We start from the raw sequence: 21,577 nt of genomic DNA, 5'->3' as shown, positions 1-21,577 counted from the left end.
GTAGCTCAGCTTATGACATAATGAATTTGTTAGTCTGTAAAGTACTACAATACTTGTTGTTTTAGAGTTTAGACTAACAGATGTACCTAACAGAAGAAGGAACACTTATGTGAACACAAAGGTGTTTTACCTTTATATTTAAAGATATTAATAGGGGGGAATCACACTTCCCTTGGGGAGGTAGTTCCACAAATAGCAGGGGAGGCATTAAGAATACCAGATCTTGCATTCCCCCCCAACTCATTTATAGGGAGGGGCAATAAGCAGGGTATTTCCTACAAATATTGTATTTATATTGTATTTTATATTATGGTTTTATATTGCTGTTTTATACTTTGAATGGTTTTAATTTTTGTGAACCACCCAGAGAGCTCCGGCTATTGGGCGGTATAGAAATGTGATAAATAAATAAATAAATAAATACAAATCAAAAGGCCCTCATTGGGTCTTAACTGCAGTGGTGCTCCTTACTGGGGTCCTATGTTTTAAGGGCTTTACGTGCAAATAGCAAGACCTTAAATTGGATTTGGTAGTTCACTGACAGGCAGTACAGTGCTTTAAGGATAGATCCAGTGTGATCCCTCTTGACTGCTCCTATCAGCACCAGGGCAGCAGCATTCTGCACTAATTGCAGCTTCCAGACTGTCTTCAAGCGGTGCCCTATGTAGAGAACATTACAGCAATCTAGAAGAGATATTACCACAGTATAGACAGTTAAGGCCAGATTATCTCGAGCTAGGAATAGCCATAGCTAGCAGACCAGCTGGAGCTGGGGAGAAGTACCCCTTTGTCACTGCAGCTGCTTAGGCTTCTAGTGATAAATTGGTATCCAGGAGCTCATCCATACTGTGCATCTGTTCCTTCAGTGGGAGAACTACTCCCTCCAGAGTAGGCCATCTACTCAATTCCTAAACCTTTGAATCACTGACCCATAATATCTCCATCTTTTCAGAATTCAGCTTCAGTTTATTGGCCCTCATCCAGCCCATCATTGCCTCTAGACACCGGTCCAGAACCTGCACAACTCTCTGCCACTTATGCTCTAGCCATCTCCTTTATTGTTTCATTGCCAAAAGTCCATCAGAATATCAAAGAACCTGAAGGTTCTGAGAGCAGACAGGGCACCTGGGAGTGATCATATTGATGGCCCTGCTCACTTTGCCATTCCACAGCCTCGACAGGTGCGCTTGCCATGCTGACCAGAAAATATCCCAGAGCATTTAGAAATCCCTCAGATTCCATAAGTCTTCAAGGGCACACCTAAATGTGGTCAAAAATACATATAAATTTTCATGTGGACTTAATGATAATCACTCTCCTAGCTAGCATACAAGAATTGACTTAGCTCATTATTAGGATTAAGCTCTTTCCTTCTTGGATAAATGAATGATGAAGACTAGTTCAAAAGAAACTCTCTCAAGAATACCTGCATCTACAGAGAATTATACAGAGTATTAATAGCAAATTTGATTTGAATATTAACCTGTAATTGTTAATTTGCCAATCTCTCTAGAAATTGACTGCACTGTAGAAGGATGTTTCAACAGATTTCAGAGGGCATTTGGGGGGGAAATAGATACAAACCTTACTTATGAGAATTTCTATCATCTAAGATCATTCTCCTGATGAAAAAAATAGTAGTAAAACTGGTATCTATGATTCCTGCCATCACTGGGACATTCCACAGGCAACTGTGACATCCTCCACATAATATGTTTCTTGTTATAATTACTGCAGTCAATGGTGGATAAACCCAAAGCCTGATTAAAATTCTCTGGGTACATTCTGGATGCCATGGACTTGCTCCAAGATGGCAAGTGTTCCATTAATGGCTGGTTTCCTTGCAAGGATCCCCCAGCAGAGGAGAGAAACCCTTTCGAAAAAGGAGGGCACAAAACCAACTCTCTGCTGTTGGATACGTCCTCATGCGTACTAAGAAGGAAAACAGAGGACGCTGGCTCCACCCAGAGGTGGAACAATAATATTTTGTAGGCTTCAGTGCAATTACTAATAGGGCAGAGACGTCAGGAGCAGAGAGCTGAATGCTGTCTCCTTGCTAGAAAAAGAAAGACAGTCTCAGTGCATAACTATGACTGAGGCTATTTCGTGGGAATTTTACAAGGGCAAGGGCACAGACTTGGTGGTAAGATGCTGCCTCCTGTTGCCTAACTCCTATCAGGCCTACAGCAATGGAGAGAAATCCCAGCCTCCAACTCTGCAAAGGGTTTCTATTCAATGCAGGGATATATATTTGCTTGTCTCCAGGGAAGCCTTCTTTCTCCCAGCATAACATTTTTTTAAAAAAAAAATGCCAGAAAAGTTGTGGCAGCATTTATCTGATTTGAAGACATACTTGAAATATATATAGTGGTCAAGGATTTGAAGCAATAGTACATTTTTGATGTCAGGGGAATATGTGATCAGATAGTTGACATGCTCATGCCAAAGAATGTTTTCCTTCTGTCAGACTGCTCTAAGTGCAAAGTCAGAGCAGATGTGGGGGAGAAAGAAACAATATACAATGACAAGTCAATGGTAGAATACTGTAGGCCACGAGGCAAGGTCCATTATTGTGTCATTTTATGACAACTCCCTGGGGGCTACATAATCTGTGGGGTGGGAGTGTTCTGTGTTGGTAGTCAATAACTGTCTAAATTTTCCATTTTATTTGATGCTTTTAAGAAATAGTTACTTTGTTTTCTGCTCAATTTGCACAAAAATCACAAAGTACAAAGCTGATTAGAAAGGAGGTGGATGTGGGCATGAAGCAGAGGCAGGATTTGCACATCCAACATGCTAAACAAGCCCATGCACCATTACACCTTCCCAATCTTGGCACACTGGCAGGATTGGACAGAAAACGAGCCATGCTTGCACTGCTGCTGTATCCGAGAGGCAAGCAAGCACTTCTGGAGACAGCAAAAGAGAGTCAGAAGCAAAGTGCGCACACTAACCAGGCAGCCTTCAGATCAAGGAGCAGATCACAGGAAGGGGGAAATATGGCGTTGGGGGCTCATTACAAGATGGGGAAGGGAAGACTCAACAGACATTTTATGGACATTTCCTCTTCTGGTTTCTCCCTCAGCCAGATGGTTCTTAAGGGTGTGACATTTTCCTCCCCCACCCCAGTTACCACCTTTCCAGGCACACAGCTCAATCTCTCAACAGCTAGACAGAGAACAAAAAGTACTGAAAAGTCCTCTCTCTTTCACTAAGGTCTTTCCAGGTTCCAATAAAACTTCCCTTTTTCTCACCAGGGAAGCTGTCCATTATAACCCAGCCAGGAGGCATTTGCAAAATTGAATTTGTCTATGGCACAAAAGCCGTTACAACCACAACAATAAAACAAGGTGTCTGTATGACAGCCAAAATTCTTACAAACTGAAGAGGGAGAGAATTGATATAAAAGAACCAAACAGAAAGAAAGGGCTGAGATTTATACTGATGAAAAAATGATACAGACCCTAGTATCAATGATAACAGAAAATTATAGCAAGTGGTCCCCTCTGCAATCTATGCCTGATTTCTTTAGAAAAATGTTGGCGGATTTTTTGCTCCTCCTCCTTGCTACCATTTGCACACTTGACAGACAGAATCAGGGTGTAACTAGGCCATGGAAGCTTCTTCTCCTTCTCACCGCCGCTGCTGCCTGGACCACAGTGTGAGGGTGGTGAATAAGAACCAGTGTGGTGTAGTGGCTAAAGTGTTGGACTACGAGTCAGGAGATCTGGGTTCTAGTCCCCACTCGGCCATGGAAGCCCACTGGGTGACTTTGGGCCAGTCACAGATTCTCAGCCCAACCTACCTCACAGGGTTGTTGTTGTGAGGATAAAATGGAGCAGAGAAGGAGGATTATATATGCCAGCTTGGGTTCCTTGGGAGGAAAAAAGGTGAGATATAAATGCAATAATAAATAAAATAAATAAAAATAAGCAGACTGCAATGGTGAAGAGGAGGTGCAAGTCCAAGGCGGCTTGTCAGTGGGCCTGTCCTGGGGTGTGAGTCCTTGGCAGGCACACAACCAGAGAGCTAGGAAACTTAGGCTCAACAGCTCATGGGAAAAACTAGATTTATAGGGCATCCATTTACAACACCCAATATTTATTTGGAAGATAACTGTTGAGTTTTCAGTGCCTGTCAACTTATGAGTTACACTTCACACACCTGGCTTCAATAACAAAGCTGAAGTCAGCCTAGCAGCTTCAAAGATGATCACCGAAAGTGTTTTCCCTTCAGACAATACACAGTTGAAACTTGAAAGTTCTTCATAGCCTTTGGCGCAGGAGCTTAGCAGACAGTTTAGCCGGAGGCAAAGTCTGATTCACAATTCAGCAGGAATTTTAGTGATGAGCTACTGATAACTTACTCCAACATTAAGGTTGCTTTAAACCTGGTTTTCTCTAGAGTTGAGCCAAAAGGGGAGAGGGCGGGTTCTGAAATTTCTCTCTCTCTCTCATGAATGCATCCCCCTTGGGCAATCTGAGGGATTCCCCCCCCTCCTATTTTTGTCAGGAGAGACTGCTGCTGCAAAGAGAAGCTCCCCGCACACATATTCAGGCAGCCCATGCCTCAATGTCTGGCATTCAGGCAGAAACAGCCATACTTGCTCCATGGCAGGCCTCTTCACAGCCTCAGCAGTATTTCCCCCTTTCCAGTGAGTTTCACCCTAGCAACAGTGACCGAGTCTGGGTACATGACGATGTCACCGCTTCTAGGAAGAAAGCCAAATGGGGTTCTAGCAGCAGGTAACAGGAGTATGAAAGGTATGTTTGGGGGCAGGGGGGTTTGAGAAACATTTCAGATTCCAAGCCCCATCCCACCCCTACTCTCTCACACACTTTTGTGTGAAAACTTAACATTGTAAGCTGATCTGGAAGTCTGAAGACATAAACAAACAAAAATTCTGTTCATAGGATTAAAAAACATCCACTACTTCCTAATAAACAAATGAACAAACATTCTACTCATATAATTAAAAAAATATTCTCGACTTCCTCTTCAGGAAGACAAGTGCATAGAGAATTATTTATAAAGATTGTTCGTGTGCACAGAATATACATCTACCTCTATAGCCTGAACCAGTTTCCTACCTACTCTCATAGCTGAGAGGATACGAACGCAGTTTGGAGTATTTTCTAGCACTGTAGCAGCTAGAAAGCTCTCAATGTGAAGATTTTATGGGAGTCAGCAAAGGGGCAATAGAACTCCCATCGTGTATGAGGTTGGTTTGCTCTGTTTTAGGAGTAATGGCCTTCTCATTTCCTTCGTCGGCTGGTGCAGAAGTACCTTAACCATTTTTGGAATATAATTTGCATCCCATATTTTGAAGGAGAAATGTGTAGGTTTCCCATTTTGAGTCTTCTATAGTGATCAGGGTGTTTTGAATTTACATGTGCACCAAACCTCAGACTTCTAGGTGGTGCAGAATTACCCTTACAATGTTGATGTTTTCTGAGGCTAAGGGCTAAGTGCCTTTAAATTACACAACAGTAAAAATAATCTAAAGATATCAGTAACTATTTTTACCCTTGTTACTCTGTTGGCTTTTCTCTTTTACAATATATTCTCCAAAAAATAGAGTCCCAGTACTTAAACAGCTTTTCTTCTCATTCCATTTCTCATTTAATAATTTAGAATGTACTTTCCCCTTAAGTTTTAACAATTCTAAAGTGAGTAAAGATTTTCCAAGCACACAAAGGTTAATATTTGTCAAGGCTGACATCTTCCAATAAAAGGCTTTGGTTATTAATGCTTGTGTAGCTTACTCCTTTTCCTCTCAAAAGGTCCTGTCACCATTTGCTTCTAGGGAATATATAATTCAGATATTTAACAAGGTTTTTTAACTGGTTCATTGTAATGTAATTGTTATTAACAGAGATCATCCTTTATTTTAACCAGACAAGGTTTCAAGCCAGATTAATATTATGTGGAGGTAGATATTAATGATGGCTCATGGGACCCAACACATTTTGTCTTTTAAGCACTGAAAATATTTGCTTGTTAAGTAGAGCAGCTTGATGTAGTTTGGTACATATGGCAATAGAGAAATGTTAGAAGTAATTTGCTCACCTACCAGTAACAGCACTAAATGCTAGTACTATAAAGAAATGAAAGTGGGATATTTTTAGTTCTGAAGTTGAAATATATTTTTATAAAGCTATTTTTTCATACAAGATATACTAATTATTGGGTTAAAAATGTTGTCTACGTTTAAAATTATTATTTTAGAAGTAAGGAACAGGTTTTAAGATCTCTAGCACGATGCAAAAAAATAATAATTACACATTATTAAAGAATTAATAAACATATGATGACATTGTTTTCATGGTAAAAAGGCTGACCATGATTTAACCTTTAAATGTGTGGGTGAAGTATCACAGGTGTATACCTCAGCATTGACCCAACACAAACACATCACAACCCATGAAGGATGGGCACCTTGAGGCATAGACTGCGCATCTCTTGTATGCAAGGTTTATCAGACAGTGGGGCACTCATTGTGCCACATTTGAGAGGCTTTGATAAAGTTGAGTTATAGTCAGAGACATGAGCTGAACAAAAGCTATCCTTGCCCTAATAACCAGCATGCTAATCTACATACCCTTTGGGAGGGTTTGTCGCTGTTAGAGCAGGACAGTTCTCCTGCTGCCTAATATAGTTTTACTCATTATATTTATATCCTGCCTTTCCTCCAGGGAGAGCAAGGCAATGAACGCAGGTTTTTCAGGAGGTTCCCCCATGCAGGCAACAATCACAACAAAAACTTACTTAACTTCAGCAAGGGTTTGCTGGAGAATATGCCTTCAGACTATTTACATGCTTATTGTATATGTGAAGCATTTTCTTCTCTCCTCAAAAATAACTGGAAGCTGTCTAAAATACGATGGCTCTGATTTTGACAGAGCTAATAAATGAAAGGAGAGATGAACAAGTAAGGAAGTACTATATGAAATGCTTGTAATCTCTCCTTATCTATTTGATTCTCTCAAAAATGACCTAAATAATTACAGTTCAGTCATTTCAGTTCCTCTGACGAAATAGCAATAAACGACATATTCCATGTAGTTTCAAATGCAGTGATGTGACAGCATCTACATCAACATTTACACCAGCCCTCACGGATAATCTACAAGTAATGCATTCTAAATTAATATTTAAAAAGCAATTTCTAAGCAGGAACAATTTATGATTTATGAAATCCTATTTGCCCCAAATTGGGGAGCACTTCTGAGATGAAAATAAGGCAGGACACAACACAGTTTTCCAAAATTTAAAATACACACACATGCATGAAGATGGCTGTGCATTGTACTTTACAGAGGACAGTCATCAGACTGGTTTAAAGATCAAGAACTTTAAGATGGCTGAGGAGGCACCGAGAAGTTGCCCATCAACAGCTAGCATTTGGACAGCACTCTAAGAAGGAAGGTTATTTGGCCACATTTTCCCCATCAATGCACAGTGAGACGTGTTGCATTTCTATATAAATTATAGTAATTATTTTTACATTTCCACCTATATAAATAAATTACCATATGCAAATTTCATGCAAATCTATCCCATCTTTTCCCATCTTTTTTGGTGTTACATTCTGCTTTTTTAGTGATGTGTTAAGTGACCAACCCTTCTTTCTCATTCACACACACACACACACAAACCAATCACAACTATTTAGTGTAATATGCAACATTTTTATTTTTTTATTATACCATAGAGAAGTTGATAACCAGACCCCCTGAAATTTATTCTACCTACACTTCAAGACTCAAACATTCTATCATCTGTTCCTATGGAAACTGAAAAGATATTCTAGGTTATATCACTATCAGCTGATTATACTGCAGAGAAATCTGTGGTTTATTTTAAACCCTAGTTGGGAAAGAAATGTATTTCAGTACATAACGTTAAGTGTAGTTTTTAATGCCCATGCACAGTATCTCACTTTCATCAAGATGAAAGCTTTAAAATCTTCAGATTATAACACTAAAAAAAATCTTGCAATGTCTAGCTAAGCCCTATGAACACTATTGTTAAAGCTCTTTGTAGTACAGAATGAGCGCTAAGCATACTTTCTTGCTAGCAGCTCTCACTGAAATCAATGAAATTTATTTCTGAATAAACATGGTTAGAATCAGGATATAGGTGTGTTTTTGGAAACAACTTTAACTGTGTGTAGAATGCTTAACTTTGTGGGTGTGGCTCATCACACTCTTTCAAAGTGTGATGGTGAAGCATTAATACTTGTGCACTCCACTTGCTTACAATGTGGTTCTTCACATGACATGACAACCCACCGTGGGTGAGGCTGTGATGGCCATTTTGAATATACAACCCCTGCTCAGGGCTCGTTGTGTCGTACAAACCCAGTAAGTGTGGGTTATGTGAGTTAAATACAGAGGGTAAAGCAACCCTTGCATAACCCATGGTGTGTTTTAGGGTTATGGAGGGGTTATTTAACCCTCAGATCATTGTTTAGTCCTGCCACGTCGAGCCATGGGATATCATCCAAAATCAGTCAATGTAATGTACAGTGCTGCTGCAGACTAGTCACACAATCTTTCCACCTACAAAGAGAGGTAGGAAGAATGCTCAAGTCATCCATGCATATGGCCACACCAGATGCTATAGATTGGAGCACACAAACATTTCCCACTAAGCCTATTGAATGATTGCATTAGATGAAAGTTTCAGATGTGCTATAGTGTTGCTAGATTTTATATAAAATAAAAATATTTTAAAAGAAATAAGATATTCCGTAAATATTCTTCATAACTAAAAAAAGATGGGGAGGTGTGTAAATTGTAAAAGACGTGCAGCAAACAGCATTAAGCTTCATTCACATTTTTGTTAAAGCAAACATATCGGGATACTCTTATTTCAAAGCACCTTAGGAACATGAGCATCAAGGATCCATTAGTGGGTAGAAAAGACACTGATTACTAGGAACATCGGAAGCTGCGTAATACTATGTCAAACCATTGCTACTTCTAGCTCAGTATTGTCGACACTGACTGGCAGTGGCTCTCCAGGGTTTCAGGCAAGATTCTTTTCTTGTCCTACCTAGAGAAGCTGGGGACCTTCTGCAACAAAACATGTGCTCTACCATACTGAGCTACAGCTCCTCCCCTGTACGGTGCCCTCATCCCAGTCCAAAGGTACTAAATATGGAATAGGAAAGGGAAGGTCATTCTCTAACTGCAGCATAACTTCAAGGTTCTTAGTCCAAATCTACCCATCTCTCATATATCTTGTGAAATTACATATCTGGATTTGTTAGCTTTTATGGAGGCCAAGATCAGGAAATACAATGGCGGAAGAAGAGGTGCACCCATAGACCTTAAGATTATGGACATGATTCTCAGAGTGGGAGGCAGACCTTCTCAAGAAGGCATACATGGCTGCACAAACACTCCTTAGACCTCTATTTTAGTTAGTCAGTAGTGCACCATCTCCCAAAAGCAACCATGGGCTCATCTACACCAAGCAGGATATTCCACTTTGAAAGTGGTATGAAAGCGGTATATAAAAGGCAGGAGCCACACTACTGCTTTATAGCGGTTTTGAAGTGCACTGCAGGATCTTCACCACTGCTTTAGAGTGGTACTGAAGTACACTGACAACTGTTGGGGCCTATGACATACCTACACCAAGCAAGATATAACACTATGAAAGCAGTATGAAAGCGGTATTTGGTATGTGTCAACAGGCCCCAACAGTTGACAGTGAACTTCAATACCGCTATAAAGCAGTAGTGTGGCTCCTGCCTTTTATATACCGCTTTCATACAACTTTCTAGTGGGATATCCTGCTTGGTGTAGATGAGCCCTCTGTGGACATCAATCCCCCAAAGCCCCAAGTATTCATGTGGATCTAGTACAGTCTCAAAGGCTGGCAGCTGCTCCAGGGGATGCATTCGCTACTCCCCATCCTACAGGGATAGAGGTTGTGATCTGATGGAAAAGAATGAGTAGGCATGTTACACAGATTGTTCTTTGTCTAGATCAGAAGCAGGAGGCAGTGAGTGGATGCTGTCTAAAATGCAGCACTGTTACATTAAGAGAGGCTTGAACGGTTCTCTTCCCTCATACAGTGAGGTTGACAGAAACCTCTTCACTAATGCAGATAGCAATAATTATTCCACTCCTTTTTTAAAAAAAAGTACCTTGTACTCAAGGCCAATCTCAGCGTGCTCCGGCTGTTTGCTAATGCTGTTAGTAAATAAAGACAGTTTGGCATAGTGGGCAGAACCCAATTCTAATCAGGGAGACTAGAGTTCAAATCCTTGCTTGTTGTTTAAGCCAAACCTTCTTCGCGGACATGTGAGGACAAAATGGGATAGGCCCATATAAGTTATAGTGAAATCCTCTGAGGAAGGTCAGGATGTGAGTATGATTTTTTAAAAATTAAAATGTATTCTCCTCCCTAAGCTTAGCTGTAATTAGAGGCTTAGTTGAACTCTGCAATTTCAGAGTCTAATTAATCCAAATGCAGAACATTTCCCCCTCCCTCTGAGGGCTGCTTTGCGTAAGAGAAAAATAAATATGTACACCATAGTATATGAATGGCTAATTAGCTACAATTACTATACTGGCTTCCTAAAACATATACAATTGTGGTACAATTCTTGTTTGTGCTTTTACTTGTTTTTACATGGAAAAACCTCTATTTAGGGGGGAAAAATACATGCAGAATGTAGTCCTGCACTAACAAGTTCAAATTGTACACTTTCCATTAGGTTTAAACAACTGGCTTCAGAAATGTTTGCCATGTACTGCCCTATATGGAATGTCTAAATCTTTTGTTGTGCTATTGGTACTAAATTGAGACAGCTCTTTGATTAAATGCATCCCCTTGGGAATTGTTAGCCAAATAAGAGTAAGTTACAACAACTACTACTTAATGAGCAAACCATTGCCAAAATTTCCGATGGTGTCAAGGAGTTAAGTGGCACTTAACCAGGTGTTTAAAAGGTGTAATGCACTGAACTCTTCATCTTTTAAATAAAGAGTGCATAATGATGGATGTTAGCAAGTGCCATTTTTGTTCTTGAGTCTCTATTCAGTAGCACAATTTATTTTAATCCAAGTCTTTTCAGACTTTATTAAGTGTACTATTCTCTCCAGGAGGACAATAACTAGCTTAGCAGTGGGCCCAAATGGAGAGACTCCTATTGTATGATAAAGGGAAAGAAGTATAATAGCCACAATGATACAAGGACAGAAAAGTGCTTTATTGATAATAGGCCAAGTGCTATTCTGGTGCATGTCAGCCCTTATATTGCTGAATTGGGCTTGAGTCCAATTATATTGATCGCTAATGATGTGAAGGCAAGTTAAACACACATTTTGTGGTTCAACCCTTGACCAGGACTGCAGACTGATGAGTAGGATATGAAACAGACTGCATTACAGAAGTCTGAAGATGGAACTATTAGAAGCCTGTGAAGTTAATAAAAGTAATATAAAGAAGTATAGAATTAGACTGAGCCTAAACCTTGGATGAAAGTGCTATTGATGTTTTTACATATTTCTCTCTTATCCTACCTTATTTTTATATACACTATTGCATGAAGTGTCAAAAAGCTTCCTTGACTTTCTTTTTTAAAAAACAGCATATCAAAATTTGTTAAATAGATAAGCAGATCTTACAGAAATGTTTTGTAGTGTCAAATGTTGTTTATAGCAATAGCATGTGCTACATTAAAGAGAAAACTTAAGACTTCACGCACAACTGAAATTATTTCTTGAAATTTGAAAAGGTATTTTTATAAAAATGTCTCAACAAAGTAAAACAGCACAAAACTCTGTCTAGTCACCTTACAATCCATATCCAATCCTGATATCTGTCCTACTCAAATTTGCACATCAAACTTCTCTAAAAATATGAACGAGTAATTTTATAGATATATGCCACCATATAATAACGAATGGAAAAGATTCAGTATCTGCCATTTCTCTTTTCCCTCCTTCAAACCCCACTCTCTGCTTCCCCACCCCAAATTGTTTACATGTTTCTCAGGATTATAGCAAGGAGCAAACAATCTACTAAATCATCTACAATTGTGTTCATCAGGAAATCGGAGGAGCAGGGCCAGCAGCAATTCATCATGACACTCTCATTTTCCTTTCACTCCAGGTACAATTAAACACTAATAAAGTTCTTCCAAATAATCCTTGAGTTGATTGGAAGCAAATAACTGGCCATGCACAGCAGGCATATACACTAATAATTTCTTGATTATTTTGATATACAATCTAACAGGGCTGTCAATTGTTCAAATGAAGCAAGATTAATTTTCCAGGACTTCACTCGTCAGTTGCACTTCAGCATTCAATGGAAAAAGAAAAATTGTTAACAAAATTAGATGTGGCACACAAAAAGGACACAAACAAGAGCAAATGTTTCAGGTGCTTACATACTCTATAGCGAAATAGTTGGTTGGGGGAGGGGGCAGGGGTGGTGGTCAGGGCACCAGATTAAAAAAAGTGGTGCCGAGTAAAGACTAAGATTTAATTAGACTAAGAGTCTATGATTAAGATAACTAATATCATCAGAACAGGAAAACAGAGATTACAAGACAATCAATTTATTGGAAAATTGACAATATTTATCGTATGTTGGAATATACTGGAGTCCAAGATGCAACACTACCTTTTGTGCTGGTAAGAAAACTAAAAATAAAATACGTTTGTGTCCATGTGTTAAATAGCTTAGTTTATAATGCAATGGTATATTTTTTCGAGATCCTAGCTAATTGGGGAGGGGTGATATTTATGGATATTGCTATATCATGTATCAAATGTAGGATTGTATCACAGCCATAAGACCCTTTTGTGTATTTATAAAATGGGAGAAAAGGAAAGAACAAAAAATAGAAAGAACGTAGCAGAGGAGAACTTGGAGACTGTCTTTCTGTGTGCAAGACAGAAAAAAAAGATCTGTAAGCAGTGACATTTTTTAGTCTTTTTACTCCATGGCAAACTGTCTCACCCAATGTTTGCTTTCTCAACAACGTGCTTTCTTAAACACATTTTTATATTTTTATCCACCTCTGTGACCAAAAGCACCATCACACCGGGGATTAACACGCTCCCTACCTTAATGTTTTCATTCCTCAGTTACTTCCTCTTTTCAAAAGAGGAAGTGCACAATGAGCACGAAGCCCACTGAGTCTGCTGTTATAATGGCGCTGCTTCTCCCGCACACAGCAGGAGGGAGCAGCGATTCCAAGTTTAAAAACACATCGGACTTAATCAGGGTTTTTTGTTGTGCAAGGAAGGCCAGAAGGGGCTGAAGGTGCGCAGGAGGCAGACGACGTCATGTGAGGAACCTGAGCAAACTCCGTGAGTGCCCAATAATGAGCGTGCAATAAAACACTCGTCTGATGGAGCTTCAAGACTCTTGTAGGGGGAGGGATGGAAGGAGAGATTAAGGATGCTAAATTCGGTGCCCACACAAAAATCCATGTTTAAACAATGGCTGCAATGTGCTCTTAGAACAGCTGTAGGCGGACTTGCAATATCTATGTTTTTTATTAGAAAGAGCCTTGAGAGCTGCCAATGGAGCCACTCAACGGCAGAGCCAATTATCTACTGCACTTCATGGGATAACCTGTACATACAAGTACAAGTCTATATTTGATTTACTGCAGATCAGAGATTCAAATAGCCAAATTTAGAATGGGAAGGCTTTTCCTTGTTGCTATTGTTAAAAAACAGGGGTTTGGAAGCCTTTGCTGATCTACCACAAATGATCTAGCAATCTACTAGTAGATCCTGAACTACCTTCTGCTCATCCATATCTTAAGAGTACACACAGCCCAAGGTTTTTGTTTAAGTATGGAATAAGCACCAATTCATTTACACTCTCAATGTACACCGATGTACATGCAGTCTTTGTCTCTCTCTGTCTCTGTCTCTCTCTCTCTCTCACACACACACACCCTTCACTTGGTAACATCTGTTTAAATTATGATAGTGATCTTCTCTGATGAAAGAAATTATACATTAATAGTTTAAATTATGTATGCTAGTATTTGCTTGGATATTATCATCATCATCATCATCTATTACATTTCTATACCGTCTTATAGCAGAACCTCTCTGGGCAGTTTACATAAGATTAAAACAATTAAAAACAATATACAAAATTTAAAACCACAAAAACATACAACATACACAGAAACATATATCTAAAAACAATTATAAACAACTTTATGAACAACTATAAAAACAGATCAAAGATCAATGAAGCTCGACACATATTGCTAAATGCCTGGAAAAAGAGAAAAGTTTTAACCCGGAGCCGAAAAGATAACAAAGTTGGCGCCAGGCGGGCCTCGTATATTTCAGTATCACACTACTGTCTAGGTTAAAACACAGTACATAATTTACAACACATTGTATCCTTCAACTTAAACCAATCCACATTCTTAAATGGTAGCACTGAGAAAACAAGTGGCACATATTACTTCGCCCCTCCCTTCTACAGGTAAACCTGAAATGATAAATGCCATTTCCAGTGGTTTGATTAGGTTTTCTATTTCAGAATCCAAAGTTGGAATCTCATTTCTCATGTCAGCATTGGCAGTATAAGGTTCATAATTAAATTCAGTAGCCATAAAGTAAACCAGCGTATTCTCTAGAGCAACAGAACATAACACTGGGAAAACTTTAAATGCTGAGGACATTTTAAGTGGCATTCTTCTAGTTTGAGATATATTGTCATAAATTCATTTTGTCTAATATAACTAGTAGGTGCTATAGGCATAAAGTTCAAATCTTTTTTAAAAAGTTTCAACTTAGTATTATTATTGTCCCCCATAAGGTAACATTTATAAGCAGCATGCATCATATACTAAATGAAATGCATTTAGAAATAATATATATATACACAGTTTAAACAAATTTGATAGAACAATAGCATAATCTAAAATCAATTATTCAGGATCCTTAAAAGTGGTTTGCATCTATTGCTCTATTCAATAGTTTCGGTTTTAAACTTTAATAAGACATTTTCTGAAAAATGAACACAATTACATTGGATTTGTTTATTTATATGCAGTCTAATTACAAAGTAAAAAATTCACAATAAAAATGAACTACATAGAAATCAACATAAATAAAATTTATATAAGCCCATATAAAATTATATTGAAAATCATGCACAATTTAAAATTCTGAGTCACCCAGACACGATACAGCATTCTTCTTTTAAAATTTCTCCCTAACATTACTTACTGCAAACAGGAAATACGCATTTTTTGCAATTGCATACCTATCATGTCTACAAAACAAATAGATTACAGTCTCAGAAACAGACCTCCTCAAGTATCTGCTAAAAAACTGACTCAAACATTGTTCCCTCTGCATTTGCAAAGGGCAATACATAGTCATATGATCACAATTAAAAAGCAAACTCTAATACTAAGAAAAAGTTGTGTGTTCTATATTCTTGGTACCTAGATATAGCAGCATGAAGATATACTATAGCAAAATGCAACTGGTTGCTATGCTCGGATTTTTAATGATGTCCAGCATTAAAAAAAACACCATCAAACAACCTATCTGTACACTTGGCACAGCTGAGAGGGAGGAATCATAGAATCATAGAATAGCAGAGTTGGAAGGGGCCTACAAGGCCATGGAGTCCAACCCCCTGCTCAATGCAGGAATCCACCCTAAAGCATCCCTGACAGATGGTTGTCCAGCTGCCTCTTGAATGCCTCTAGTGTGGGAGAGCCCACAACCTCCCTAGGTTACTGATTCCACCGTCGCACTGCTCTAATAGAATCATAGAATTCTATTAGAGAGGCTGTAGTTTTGGTGCACACCACCATCAGAGGGTGGTCCCTGTAAAAGCTTTCCAAGAAGCTCTACTAAAGCATCAATCACCTGTTAAGTAAGGAGAGCTGGACTCCCTTTTGGTGCCCCCCTTCCCTCCGCCCCTGTCTAACAGGTGATCAGCACTGCTGAGGATTTCAGACCAGTGGGGGAGAAGGGAAAAAATATTAACCAGCATTCATCCCCCACCCCACAGGAACAGAGCAGAGTCAAGAAAAGCTTCTGTTCTCTAGCCCCCATCATTTCATTAGAACCACAAGCGCAAGATGAAGCATACAGCCTTCATACTGCATTCCAATTGATCTGGTCTGAGATCATAATATCAGGTTTTCATGTTGTGATTCAGCATAATCATACTAATGCACATAATCTTAATTGGTTAAATAACGCCCACGGCAGCCCCATATTCACTACTACGTTTTCAAAGATTTGATCCATCCATTTCAGTACAGTTAGAGAAAACTATGATTCATCTGATTTTGAGAGAAAGCAAAAATATATATATTTTACCTGAGTCTCTATTCCTTGCTCAAGCAACCGTTTAGCCTGGTTTTCCACCTCAAGTCGAGCTCTTGCAATAAACAGCAGGTCATTTTCAATTACTTCTATTCCAGAGAGATCTATTCCTTGAGAAAGGTAATCTATAAAAGGAATAGCATTTTGATATATTACAAACATTCTGACAACAATGATAATGGAAAAAGTTAGACTTTCTTGGTATGATTTCATGTCACTGTTTCATATACAGATACCAGCACACACTGCCATTATTTATTTTATAGGGGACAAAAGAATTTTTTTTTGTCAAGTTCTGAATACCACAAGAGCAAATTTAGTGCATTTCTTTTTAGCTTTCCTTTAAGAAAAGGATCTGTAGGAAAATGTTCCAATTAAAGTACAGAAATAGTGAGGGATCCTTGTGGACACCTGTGTAAGTGTGTCTTCCACACACACAAGGACTTTTTACGTGTCACACTACAAGAGTGCTGTGTGAGAACAGTGGACCTTATGTTCTTCCAGTTGCACAAACAGAAGTATGAGAATTTCTACAGAATCAACCTATTACAGCAATGCTCAACAACTGTTTTATAATATATTACAGCGCTTCCATTGGTGCTTGTGCAAGCTTTTGTGGAACAATGTTAGTAGCAATTTCCCTTCTGCGCACGGTTCTTTGGATCCAGCCTAATGACTTAAGTTTGCAGCCTGGGCATCATAGAAGAGAGAACAGAAATCCATTTTCAATTGGGGTTGCTGCTTTTTACACAGAAAAGTGCCTAATGTTTAAAAAATTGGACGTTACACATCCAGCCATGGGAGGGATCCTTCCCCCCAACTGCCCTGTGATCTTTTTGGGGATCAGCTCGAGGGGATGGAAGGGGCTCCTTCTATCCCGTTGAGCCTACCTACAGATGGATCGGTGTGGTGGTGGCAAGGGATGTGCACCTCCCTGAGAATACATGGGGCGCCATGATCGGGACCCAACCACACAACACGATAACCAATGGTTGTGCAGAAAAACAACTATGCAAACTGTTGCTTATCTCCATTGGTTATGTTTTGGAAATAACCAACCATGGTGTTGCTTTTGCCCGACAGACAACACAATAGTCAGTGGTGGATTATTTAAGCCATGGTTGATTAAATAGTCCACTGTTGACTGATGTGTCATCCGAACTGAACCACTATCTTAAAAGAGGCATTCTCCTTCATATAGGAGGAATCCTCTTCTAAGATGGCTGCTATGACACACGCACACAAAACAAAAGTATACTTGCTTCAGAAATATTGTTTCTATTCGCATGACAATATATGCAAATTTAAATCGATGGATCAACTGAATAAAGCATAAGATCTATTAAAATTTCTTTATAGCAGCTCAGCTATAAATAAAATAAGCAGGTTGTTAAATAATAAATGGAATATTTTTCTGCAACATTTAATACAATTCAGAATTCAACCATGGGAACAAAAACGATAGTACAGAATAGCAAATGAAAAATAAAACTGCAGAGATGGGCAAGAACTGCATATAAAGGGGAGAATGCAAATATCTGAAAGCTAATGCTATGGTATATAATTAAAGGGATGATGAAAGTAAACATTACTCTGGACTTGAGGCTGTTGCCAAAGATGACATCCTGTGTCAGTTTCTCCCCCTCTCCCTGTAATATGCAGTAATATTCATCTCATATTATGAAAACAAGCATGTTCACTGGTCCTTGCCAATGGCAGCCAGTGATATGGAGCAGAGGCAGGAATATAAACAATGTGATGGGAGCACAACGAGGAGAAGTGATGCTATTATGTTCTGGGGTGAGTTAGATAACTTAATACAGGAATGCCGTTGCAGTGGCAACTTCGTATTTCATAGAATATACAGTTCTGCTCCCAAGTGGAAGATAGAGATGATCGTTTTTAAAGTGAGCAATGGTACACAGTGTGAGAAATGAGCACAACTGCTAGATGTTTAACTGATATTCAGATACATATTTCAATTCCAATTCTCCACTTCCATTCCAAATGGAAATATTATGATTCCGCATTTGGAGCGTGAAAATAATTTCCTCTGGCTCAACAGCACTTAAATGGATGATAGCTGAATATTACCTGTTGATCTGAAAGCACTGAAGTGCATCATAGAAGATAAGAGTAAATAGCCTTTGCACAGGTGAAAACTATGAGTAGCGCCTCTCTCTAGAACCATGTCACAGCTACATTTCTTCATACCATAAATATGCTGGATGAGCATACATGCATGATATTTATGTTGAGAAATGCATGTTTGTTGCACTCAAACTCTACATGAAGTTTTTAAAACATTTTCTGTGTAACATAATGTGTGAAACATCCAACTGATGTTTGTTGGGCTACAGGGGAATGAGAAAACTCAATCCACAACATACCTTTCTCTGCCAGCTTGTTACATTATATGGCTTTATTTCGCAGAATAATTAGTACTGTCAAATGAACGTCCATAGATCTTCCCAAATACCTATCAGATCTATTTCACACCTTGTTAAGCTCCCAAACATATACTCCACTGGATGATTTCAGTATTAGGAAGATCCAGACAAGTTCATGGACATCAAGTTCTGGTTAAACTTTATGGATCATAGACTACCTTCTTAAGCCACATATTTATTTATTTTTGGAAATTATATCCCATCCTTCCTAAAGTGTTGAAGATTCTATGAAGTGTTCCTATTGTATTTGTAACAGGAACTTAAGTCGCCACTTCTAATATGCTGTAAGCTATGTGTTTTTTGATGGTTGTAATGATCAGGCTTATCACAGGATCTAAAATTGCAACTAGTCTGTAATTATGATTATTGTAAAAAAAAATCTATTCAAATAAAGTTAAAATTAAATTATGTTTTGGTAAAGCTCACATTTTCCATTCAGGGCATTGTAGGGTATCACCCATAGCTGTAAGCTGATGCCAGAGTCTGTTGTCAGAATCTTGAGATGCTGGACAGATCAATGCAGTCACTGACCTGGCTCGCACATAATGACAAACCATTGGTTAAATAAACCATGGCTTGTCATGCACAAGTGGGACCAAGCAAGAACCCTACTTGCAACATACCCGCCACATCTACTTTTACTCCATAATCCATGATTGACTCATTCATAGGTTGTGGAGAGTGGTGTCTGAACCTGAACCCATGGATAGTTTAGAGTCTAAACAACTCAGTGGTTAACACATGGTTCGTTGCTGGATTAACTGCTGGGTTATGTAACTGTTGGGCTGTCATTACATGTGAACCACATCACTGTGAGTTTTGAAACATACATGCATATGGAAAGCATGGTACTCTGTTCCTGCCACCATTTCACAGAGGAAATGACTGCCAAATTATATGCCTTATAAATAGTCCAAACAAAGTCAAGTAGCCAAAGTAAGGGCTTTCCAAGAGATTCTACCAAAGGTTCTCTCTGCATCCAGCAATAGTATCAGCAGCAGAGAAAGCCTTTTTTCTGCCACTGCTGTTATATTGCAAAGAAGCCAATGATGGTTTGCCCTTTGACACTAGAGAACAAATCCTACCAATGTAGGGTTCTCCAATGTAGCAAAGATGTTAAATGTCTGCAGTAATTGACCTATAATTTGCATTCTGCTGTGCAACCCTGTTTTGTTTCTGGACTATAGAGAAAAGCGTCCCTTACATCCTCTTGGGTAAGACAACTCCCAGAAATCTTAAGTCAGACCTAGAAGCAATGAGAAGAGGACTTTTGATATCAAGGCCAGGTTTTTCCCCTAGCCCTTCTTCACTTTGTAATTTGTTCCATTTCAGATAAATAAAGAACTCCATAAATAAGAACTCCAAAGAAATCTTGCTGCACTTCAGATGGACAAGGAGTCTGAATGCTTTCAAGAAAAACTGCTATTGTCCATTTTTGTACAGGTCCAAATAAAACTTTTAAACAGTGCATTTATAGCTGCACCAGCTTCATCAGTTTCTAGGACCAATTCAAAGTGTTTTGAACCCCTAAAAGGCTTGATGCCAAAGTATCTAAAGGAAAGGCTCCTCCTACCCTTACTTAGGTCATCTTCAGAGGCCGAAGGAAGTTAGGCAGATGGGTACAAGAAAGAGGTCCTCCCCAAGGAGCTTACCTGGAGTTTACAATGGTATATTTGGTGTGCCAGATGGAGACTTTTTTTCTCTCCAAATTTTAAAATTTAGATTTTATGGCAGATTTTATACATCTTACATGCTGTTTGTTGTTTTTGTGTTGCTTCTATTTAGTATTGCATTTTATTCTTATGCAATTTGGCAAGAGAATGTATATTACTGGGTGGATTAAAATGTAATAAATAAATACAATGTGGTTCCTGGGGTTTTTAATGCAAAACTTAGTAGATTTGTTCTTAATTTCCTGAGCCTATAAGCTAAAAGCCTGCCAGCCCCTTACCCCAGTCTCCCAGAACAATCACCAGGAGTATGTGATTAAGAAATCAGTTTGCTGTATGTTCAGCTTGTTTACAACATATTGAGTTCTGGAGATGCTTATTATATTTTGGGGCAATCGGTTAGAAAGGTATCCTGCTAAGCCATTTTTAATTTCAGCCTTTAACTCAAGAAGCTCTTTAACCATAGCCTTTTTCTGCTATGATGCAAATCAAATCATGCATCACCTTCAACACGCCTTCGTTGTATTCCTTAATAAGTCCCTGATAATGCCAGGGGATTCATTAAACACTAGAATTTCCTTAATGCACAGAGACATGCTGTGGTGTATGCTAACCAGTAACACCTCCAAGATCAACAGACAGAAAGACCTGAATATAGTTTTGTGAACTGCCCAGAGAGCTTCGGCTATTGGGCGGTATAGAAATGTAATAAATAAATAAATAAAGAGAATGGACCTTATAGATGTTTCCAAAGCCTGCCTCCCAACAGGAGTCTGGAGGGAATCATAAGCATCCAGACATCCTGAAGCCCCAGATAAACAAGTGTCAGATGACCTATGACCTGGATTGAGTTCTACCCAGTACATTTTCTTCTAGCACTGAATCCACAACATAACTGGTCACCCCCATAATTCTCTCTTTTGTGACTGAAATATTTTGATGCTTATGGAGAGGAATGTCATCCTGTCTAATTTGTCTAATTTCCACTACCAAAAAAATGGCCCAAACTACCTTTTGCAAGTGATTTACTTTCACTTTTGGTAAATACGTTTCTTGTAAGAAAGTAACTTTAATTCTTTCTTTCTTTCTTTCTAAGTTA

The 21,577-nt window shown here is 38.8% G+C and overlaps 1 protein-coding gene across 1 annotated transcript in view; it reads right to left on the bottom strand.

The window, feature by feature from the left end:
- Positions 1-21,577, bottom strand: part of COG5 (component of oligomeric golgi complex 5) — a 166,089-nt gene that overhangs the window by 84,608 nt on the left and 59,904 nt on the right. The window contains exon 7 of the mRNA XM_063134149.1: positions 16,353-16,483. Coding sequence (XP_062990219.1) covers positions 16,353-16,483 — 131 coding nt within the window. The remainder of the gene's footprint in view (positions 1-16,352; positions 16,484-21,577) is intronic.

The sequence above is a fragment of the Elgaria multicarinata genome, chromosome 9, assembly GCF_023053635.1.
Source record: "Elgaria multicarinata webbii isolate HBS135686 ecotype San Diego chromosome 9, rElgMul1.1.pri, whole genome shotgun sequence".
Classification (NCBI taxonomy): Eukaryota; Metazoa; Chordata; class Lepidosauria; order Squamata; family Anguidae; genus Elgaria; species Elgaria multicarinata.
This window is presented reverse-complemented; position numbering and strand designations above follow the sequence as displayed.